Source organism: Neoarius graeffei, chromosome 7, assembly GCF_027579695.1.
Source record: "Neoarius graeffei isolate fNeoGra1 chromosome 7, fNeoGra1.pri, whole genome shotgun sequence".
NCBI classification, from domain to species: domain Eukaryota; kingdom Metazoa; phylum Chordata; class Actinopteri; order Siluriformes; family Ariidae; genus Neoarius; species Neoarius graeffei.
This window is the reverse complement of record NC_083575.1, coordinates 77,671,951-77,681,672: the sequence shown is the minus strand read 5'-3', so window position 1 is coordinate 77,681,672 and position 9,722 is coordinate 77,671,951. Positions and strand designations below refer to the sequence as shown.

Here is a 9,722-nt window from a genome sequence, read left to right as displayed (position 1 = left end):
ACTGTGGATTGGTGGAGTCCAAACTCTTTAGAGATGGTTTTGTAACCTTTTCCAGCCTGATAAGCATCAACAATGCTTTTTCTGAGGTCCTCAGAAATCTCCTTTGTTCATTCCATGATACACTTCCACAAACATGTTGTGAAGATCAGACTTTGATAGATCCCTGTTCTTTAAATAAAACAGGGTGCCCACTCACACCTGATTGTCATCCCATTGATTGACCTGACTCTAATTTCACCTTCAAATGAACTGCTAATCCTAGAGGTTCACATACTTTTGCCACTCACAGATATGTAATATTGGATCATTTTCCTCAATAAATAAATGACCAAGTATAATATTTTTGTCTCATTTGTTTAACTGGGTTCTCTTTATCTACCTTTAGGACTTGTGTGAAAATCTGATGATGTTTAAGGTCATATTTATGCAGAAATATAGAAAATTCTAAAGGGTTCACAAACTTTCAAGCACCACTGTAAGTGCATTACTGAGTGTCTGTGAGTGAGCAAAGGAGAGCCTGAACGTTGCAACCTCCCTATTGGCTGTTTATTGGCTGTTTGTAAAAATGTATCAATTGTTGCCCTTCCCACGAGAATCATCGCGGACTCGAGAGACGAGACCTGACGAGTTAGTTCGTTGGTAGCAGAACAAAATGTCTGGACACAAATCGGGTTTTCAGAAAAGGAAAGAAAATAAACGGAGGGTCGAAAATACAAAAAAGGAGGCAGAAAATGCAAAACGAGTTTTAAGGTAGGACAAATGGTTACTTTTCTGAGGCAGCCCGCCGTGGCTGACATCGTGCTGTCTTTGTCAGGGTCTCTGTGGAAGAGTTTAAGTAAGGCAGGACTTTTCATGAGTATATATCCATCCATCCATTATCTGTAGCCGCTTATCCTGTTCTACAGGGTCGCAGGCAAGCTGGAGCCTATCACAGCTGACTATGGGCAAGAGGCCGGGTACACCCTGGACAAGTCACCAGATCATCACAGGGCTGACACATAGACACAGACAACCATTCACACTCACATTCAATTTAGAGCCACCAATTAACCTAACCTGCATGTCTTTGAACTGTGGGGGAAACCGGAGCACCTGGAGGAAACCCATGTGGAGAACATGCAAACTCCACACAGAAAGGCCCTCACTGGCTGCTGGGTTCAAACCCAGGACCTTCTTGCTGTGAGGTGACAGTGCTAACCACTACGCCATATATATATATATATATATATCCATATATCCATTATCTGTAGCCACTTATCCTGTTCTACAGGGTTGCAGGCAAGCTGCGACCCCGTAGAACAGGATAAGCACAGTCACACCTACGGTCAATTTAGAGCCACCAATTAGCCTAACCTGCATGTCTTTGGACTGTGGGGGAAACTGGAGCACCTGGAGGAAACCCATGCAGACACGGGGAGAACATGCAAACTCCACACAGAAAGTGTGGGCTCGAACACAAGACCTTCTTGCTGTGAGGCAACAGTGCTGACCACTACACCACCGTGCTGCTCTATCTATCTATCTATCTTGCATCTCATTATCTCTAGCCGCTTTATCCTGTGCAGGGTTGCAGGCAAGCTGGAGCCTATCCCAGCTGACTACGGGTGAAAGGCGGGGTACACCCTGGACAAGTTGCCAGGTCATCACAGGGCTGACACTAATGCCGCTTTTCCACTACCAACGCGGCTGAGCCGGGCTGAGCCGTGCCGTGCTGAGTCGGGCTGAGCGGGGCTGTTGGAGTTGCATTTCGATTACAACCGCGCTGAACCGTGCTGGCTGGAAGTGGGTGGACACATTGGGTGGAGTTAGCGAAAGTGGGTGGACGTCACGTGATGTCGTTAAGCAGCGCAAACAGTGACATCAGTGATCTTTTAAGCGGTAGTCTCACGACCCGGATAGTAAACAATAAACATGGAGGACATGGAGTCGTTAGTGTTGCTGGTCTTGGTGCTGTGGCTTGTTGTCACCGACAACACCAACAGATACTGGCAAGAGCGTATAGATGAGGCGAGGCGCGTAAGGCTTCAGAAATTCTCGTAATTCGTAATTCTTCTCCTTCCGGGTTTGCGGTGTTTACAGATCCCAGCGTGCTCGCGGGGCGTGTGTGGGCATGTGAGGACACTCCTCCTCACCAATCAGTGCACAGGGGAGTGTCTGCTCACGCCCCCAGCCTCACTCGGCTCGCTTTGGCTCGCTTCAGCCCCACTCCAAAACCGTGCGAGTTTTAGGGGCTAAGCAGGGCTGAAGCGAGCTGAGTCGTGCTGGTTTTTGGTAGTCGAAACGCGAGCCGTGTCGGGCTGAAGCGAGCTGAAGCAAGCTGAAGTGAGCTGAAAAAGGGTAGCGGAAAAGGGCCAATAGACACAGACAACCATTCACACTCACATTCACACCTACGGTCAATTTAGAGTCACCAGTTAACCTAACCTGCATGTCTTTGGACTGTGGAGGAAACTGGAGCACCCAGAGGAAACCCACGCAGACACGGGGAGAACATGCAAACTCCGCACAGAAAGTGTGGGCTCGATCCCAAGACCTTCTTGCTATGAGGCAACCGTGCTGATCTATCTAGCTATCTACTGTATATAAATATTTTTCTTTGTGTGGGATTTTAAGACCTGGCAACCTCACTGCACAGATTCGCGTATGCGTGGGCGGGGCTTCTGGTTAAGAGCGCAGCGCGCGACGTTTCCATGCAGTTCAGTTGAGTGGAGTGTGCTGGAGGAGCCGAGCAGCTGCAGGGAGGGATCAGGTCACTTTATCAAAAACTCATCATGATCATCGTCATTGAAGACAAGGTAAGAGTTAGAAAACTAACAGGTTTGCGGTTTAAGTGTTTTTAGAAAGATTTCAAGCCGAATCCGACACTGTGTCGTGTAAAGTAATTAAACTGCGTTTAATATTTCTGATTATAAGCACTTTTTAATCTGGAGTTATTACTCCTGGTAATTAAAAAATGATAATTTTATAACACTTGGGTGGCTGGTTATTTCGCTTTATTTATTAGACTAGTTGCTCTGTGTATTTAGTTAAGAACCCACCCATATTCATCATGGAGCTGGACCTGGTGTAAACTCACCCCTGTTCTGTTCAGCTCGTTAAGTATAATGTATAAACAAACGCTTGAGCAAATTATAACGAGGATTTTGGATATTTCTGGAGCAGTTTTATTTAAAAATATCCTCCTAGTGTAAGTTTTGGCACCCCATATGGTCTCGCGCTGGAAAATGGCGCTAGCATGAAGTCGGGCTTTAAACCTGCGCCTGCTGATTCAAAAACATAATAAAACTTATTGAATAAACACCTGCAGCATGTTTATCCTGGGGTGTTTAGTTAAAGTGACATATTTAATAAAAAAAATCCTCAGTCTGTCAGTTATTTTATTCAAAAAAAGAAAAGACCGGTTATGCTAAGCTAACTCTGCGTGAATCAGGACTCCAAGAAATGACGTCATTTGAAGTAAAATAAAGTGGTTTAAGCAGTTTTGCTCAAACAGTATAGCTATAAGGGAGGTTTTTGTTTTTTTTTTGTACGGTTAATTTTTTTTTTTATAAATAAAGTCTCGGTCATCTGATAACTCCTTTAAGTTTACACCCAACTTTTTAATGCATTTTTATTTTTTTTCATAGTTTGTATTCGGTTTGATTTAAAACACACACTTCTTCGCATATAACGCCAATAATTAGTTTTCGTTCTAAATAGTCGTGTTTTTTTTTTTTTTTTATTAAGAAATGAAGTTTTACATCATACTAGCCGACACTGTGCTAATGGGCAACACGTGACTCTGAGAGGACATGAAGTGTTTCTACATTTAAACCACTAATGGATAAAGATCAATAAAGCGTAATAAATATTTCAACCTAAAAAAAAAAGTAGTCTCAGGTCCAGTGAGTGCACTTTGATAAGGAAATGAGCTGTAGGTTTTACTGAGGATCATCAGAACCAGCCACAGTTCTTCTGGATGCTTTGGCTGTCAAGAAAAAAGAAAGAAAGCCCAACTTTATTCATCACACACTTGTGAAATTTCCTCTCGGCATTTAATCCATCTGAAGCAGTGAACACGCGTGCGCCAGGCCCGGCACCAGGAACAGTTTACTAAGGGGGCAATTAGAAATCGCAAGGGGGCAAATATTTTTCATATAGTGTGTAGTAGTGATGGTGGTCTGACAATGTGTTTCAAACAATTAACTGTGCCAACCACAAAACCACGGCCCCGAAGGTTGCTTTAGTCCGGGAAAATCATGTGACATACCAGGGCAGTTGCGCTTTATCAACACCCGTGCCCACCTGTTACCCCTCCCCTCCAATTTTCTCACAGACACGCGTTACAACCGGAAAGATGCCAAACATAAAACACACACAAACCTACAGGCAAGTCCTTTAAATTTAAAATACGTACAAATAGCTCCGCGGCATGAAAACAAAATGTCAATGCAAGTCTAAGGTACTTGGCTCGGCGGCCAAAATCATAATTTTAAAAAAATCAACAGACCCCGCGGCTGCGCCAGTAATAGCCTTCCTGACTCGCACCGAGTCAACACTAACCACTTAATCTGCGATCCCAGTTTAGGCGTATAGGGGACTAAACACTCTGAAGTGATGAATTTTCACCCCCGCTGCATGGGGGGTGACGTCAACGACACACATTCTTACGCTATTTGCGCACAAAGCGGACCATATATGAACACGTACACCAACATAAACGGAGATAAACTTAGCCTACAAAGAAAGAAAATGGATTCACAATATTGTGATTGAATTCGTTTAATTCGGTGGGGGAAAGACTACTCCCGTAAACTGACTGCATATTGCAGAGACAGTGCACTTGTAAGTGTAGACTACATGTAAAACCCCCGCCCGCACGACCCCTCCCCTTGTCCTTATCACAGGTCTGTGTGTGCGTGGCTGTGTCAGCATTTCACACATACACCCACAATAACTATTAAGAAGACAATTAAGTGATCTGAGTCTCCGTTGAGGGGGCGGGGCTGTAGCCACGAGGGGGTGACGCCCCCTTTTGCCCCCCCACGGCGCCGGGCCTGATGTGCGCGTGTGCACACACATGTACTCAGAGCAGTGGGCAGTCATGCTAATGGTGCCCGGGGAGCAGTTGGGAGTTCGGTGCCTCGCTCAAGGGCACCTCGGCCCAAGGCCGTCCCATATTAACCTAACCGCATGTCTTTGGACTGTAGGGGAAACCCATGCAGACATGGGGAGAACATGCAAACTCCATACAGAAAGGCCTCCACTGGCTGCTGGGCTCGAACCCAGAACCTTCTTGCTGTGAGGCAACAGTGCGACAGACACTTATGCCGCTTTTCCACTACAAACGCGGCTGAGCCGTGCCGTGCTGAGTCGAGCTGAGTCGAGTTGAGCAGGGCTGTTGGAGTTGCGTTTCGACTACAACCGCGCTGAACCGTGCTGGCTGGAAGTGGGTGGACACATTGGGTGGAGTTAGCGAAAGTGGGTGGACGTCACGTGATGTCGTTAAGCAGCGCAAACAGTGACATCAGTGACAGTGGCGGAACAAGTCAGGGGCGGGGCAAATGACCGGGCCCTTTATTAAAGCTTATCATAACATCATTTTAGGCTACAAAATGTCCGCAACTGCGGTGTTTACCAATTTCAACACTACCGGGTGCAACTATGTTATTTAGTACATCAAGTCCTTCAAACGAACATGTAACTCAGAAACAAAAAACATTAGGTGACATACTGTACATGGCTCATAATAAAACATCAATAGCCTACTGCGCGCATTATTTGAAGGGCATACGACGAGCCTTGCGCTCCGCGAACTCGTCCACGATGCTCTGTATGTCACTGATTCAGTGAGCTTTTAAGCGGTAGTCTCACGACCGAATAGTAAACAATAAACATGGAGGACATGGAGTCGTTAGTGTTGCTGGTCTTGGTGCTGTGGCTTGTTGTCACCGACAACGCCAACAGATACTGACTGGCAAGAGCGTATAGATGAGGCGAGGCGCATAAGGCTTCAGAAATTCTCGTAATTCTTCTTCCGGGTTTGCGGTGTTTACAGATCCCAGCGTGCTCGCGGGGCGTGTGTGGGCATGTGAGGACACTCCTCCTCACCAATCAGTGCACAGGGGAGTGTCTGCTCACGCCCCCAACCTCACTCGGCACGGCTTGGCTCGCTTCAGCCCTACTCCAAAACGGTGCGAGTTTTAGGGGCTAAGCAGGGCTGAAACGAGCTGAGTCGTGCTGGTTTTTGGTAGTCGAAACGCGAGCCGTGTCGGGCTGAAGCGAGCTGAAGTGAGCTGAAAAAGGGTAGTGGAAAAGGGCCATTACTTGCGCCACTGTGCTGTAACACATGCTTCTTAATTTTGCACCAAAACCCAGCAGCCTTCATTTGTGTGTGTGTGTGTGTGTGTGTGAGAGAGAGAGAACTTGTTTCCTGTATAGCATCCAGCTTTCTTCACTGACATACAAACACTTTTCTGTAATGTTTACTCTTGTGCCACAAAACTCATGTTTAGAAATCTAAAATGGATTTTGTACTGGCACTCTATTATAAATATCCATTACAAATTTTGGTGGAAGCTATGGTCTAAGGGCCTCTGCATGCTCTTGCGACAAGGCTTTCGCAGATAGCTTTTCGCAGACAGTTGTAATTTATCGTTGAGCGGGGAGTCATAGGCGTGCGCGATGTTATTCACCGCCACAACGCAAGGGGGCGCAAAGTCGCAAAATCACTAGGAGTAGTTGGTGGGTGTGGTTACGCCCCGGGTGTGGTTCCTCGATCAACCGCTCATCGTGCTGCTCCATCTTCGCTCGTGTTTTTAAAAATGGCGGTAGTGAAAACAAACCAAACCGGGAAAGTAGGGAAGCGGAAGTGCGTGTACAGCGGATGTAGAGTGGACCAATCAGAGCCCTCTTGTCTGCGAGGCTTCTGTGGTGGTCACAATTTTTGGGAGGTGTGTGCAGAGCGTCTGCGAAGGTGGGGGGGGCTACGCAGACGCTATCTGTGACGCCGTCTGCGAGGACTGGGTTGTCAGCATAAATTGGCCTTAATGGTTAGAGAAGCAGTTTTGGGACCAAAAGGTTGCTGGTTCAGTTCCTGGGGCCAGTAGGAATGGTTGAAGCAGGCCAAGACATTAAGCGTTTACCACTGGTGGCCCATTGGGCCAGTGGAATTGAAAAGTTACTGGCCCAAATGGAAAATGTGGTGGCCCAAATGTGCGCGGTACCCGAACCACGGTTGCTACAGGTAGCCACTGCAAGCACCCCAGGTGTTTGCACAAAGAGGGGGTCCTGGGGCCCTTCCCTGGAAAATTGATTTTTTTTTCAATTCATATTTGTGCATTCTGGTGCGCCTTTTTTTTTTTTTTTAAAGGTGAAATTAATGAAAATAAGTATTCATATTTTGTTAACATTATATCTTTGTTCACATTGATTTTATTGTTTGCATTTCTTGTTCTATCAATTTTAGTTACACTTAAAAATTTCCTTTGTTGTTCTCTGTTCGTTTAACACATGCTGTTGATTACTGTTTTACATTGTTTGTATAAGTTTTAGAATAAGCTAAGTTTTGCCTCACCATGCAACTAACTTGTTTATAGAATAAGCTTTGCCTGTAACCCACCCGGTGTGATGTAGACATATTTTCCTTTTTTGTCATGGTTTCAACTTTGGCTCATTATATTCTCAACATTGTAGATATTGAATTCTCAACACTGTAGATATTCTAATAGAAATAGAGGTACAATTAACTTTTTAAATACACCTTTTATATAATAGCCACAAGACACACACAGGCCAGTCCCAAGTCTGGATGAAAGGTGAGGGTGGCATACTAACCCTCATCATGCTGGATTTAAATGGGCATTTTTATTCCCCATGAAGTTTTATTTCTAAATTAATAAAATATCATGAGAATCATTGACAAACCATACATTTCCTGAAAGGGTTGACTTTGGGGAATAATCAGTGAGATTTTTGCAAAGCCTTACCTGCTCGGGGGCGATTTATAACCCTAATTACCTGTTAATTAGCTAATTAACAGGTATGCTCAGGTGAGCCAAAAAGGGGTGATATTATTATTATTATTATTTTATTTTTTTTTAAATAAGACGATATAAACACAATTTTCAGGATATGTCCTTGGGGGAACTAGTAGTAAACTCTTGCAAATTCAGCTCATTTGCATACCCCCCTAGCAACTGGGGGTATACTGGGTTTAGCATGGTCTGGTTGTACCAGAGAGGGTCAGAATAGTTATTTTTGTTGTAATGAACTAATGTAGACCTAGTTTGGCTATTTTGATAGATTTCATCATCTTTGGATATTTGAATAATATAACGTATGGGATCAGATCTAATTTACCACATTATTTTCTGTTCTATTTCAGTCATAGCAACCAACATTTATACTTCATTCTTTAATCACTAAAAGTTGATACACGTGTAGCCATATTTCTTGGCAGTGTATCCTGAAATTTTGATACAAAGTCTGAACGATTTTACACCATCCGAAGCTAAAGCGCGTGTGTCGAAATGCTGTTTTACGATTCGGCACCATATTTGGCAAGTTGTAAACCGAGCGTGACATCGCGTGCTCCGATTGGCTGCAGAGTTCAAAATGAAGCCGTTCGTTAACACCCGATAGTTAATTTATGCATGATCGTATTTAAACTGTTTACCTGGCCTTTGGCCAGGTTGGGGAGCGTGGAGTTTGAACATATTTCTATTTGAATTTCACCATTCTGATGGTCTCCTTGCCGCAACCGTCTTCGTCTACAAGATGCTATTTTTCCTGCCAAAATGACGCTTCCGAACAGCTCCAAACATCTCTGAAGATGCACGAAAACGATACACTCCTGCCGCGGAGCATGACGAAAACAAAGATGATGGACCTCGTATCGAAAAGGTGCATTTTACAATTTCTTCACGATTCTGGGTAAAATATGAGTAAGATTTTAATTTGTATCGAAAACATACTGGCCTGCCCGGGACACTGTTTGGCCAAATTTAGTGGCCCAAACTGGCCCGAAAGACGTTAAAAAAACACCGCCGGGCCATCGGGCAAGTGCTAATGTCGAGCCCTGTACTTTGTGTAATTATATAAAAGTAAAATCTGATCAAGACAGCGAATTTTTACATTTTGTTGTCTTCAGACATTCCTTTATCCCTGGTCATTCCCATTAGCTGTCTCTAATTTACATCATTTCCTGTTTATTTTTCAAACTAGGTTTTAAAACAAGTCGTATCAGCCTTTCTCAACCGGGGTGCTGTCAAAAAAATTATATATTCTAACATTGAAATAAATAAAATAGTTACACTAATTCAGATCACCACCTCATGTATCATCAATTTGTCTCATGGCCCCCTTTCCCATGTCACAATGTCACTGCCGGGGTCAGCGTATGGTCAGCGTGACTGCATATATTTTTATATGGGGGTGCCTTAAGAATTTGCCTACTTCTGAAGGGTGCTGTGACTGAAAAAGGTTGAGAAACGCTGAGTTATATAACTTGCAAATATCTGATTTATTTCATGAGTAAGCTTCAGAAAGCCTGAGGTCTGTGTGGTGTACATTTACAGCATAAAGACATTAAACATGAACAGTGTGTCTGTCTTGTACGTGGGCCAAGTGTTCACAATGCGACTAGGTAGCTTTTACTTGGTATAACTGACTCCTTGCTAAGGTGTTGCACCTGAAAACTTGGCTCTTCTGCTTTTTTTCAGCCTTCAGACAAAATACAAAAG

The 9,722-nt window shown here is 44.3% G+C and overlaps 1 protein-coding gene across 1 annotated transcript in view; it reads left to right on the top strand.

Annotated features, from left to right (window-relative positions):
* Window positions 1-2,684: 2,684 nt before the first annotated feature.
* Window positions 2,685-9,722, top strand: part of zgc:56493 (Thioredoxin-like) — a 46,286-nt gene continuing 39,248 nt past the window's right edge. Inside the window, exon 1 of the mRNA XM_060924868.1 lies at window positions 2,685-2,795. Coding sequence (XP_060780851.1) covers window positions 2,772-2,795 — 24 coding nt within the window. The 5' untranslated portion in view covers window positions 2,685-2,771. The remainder of the gene's footprint in view (window positions 2,796-9,722) is intronic.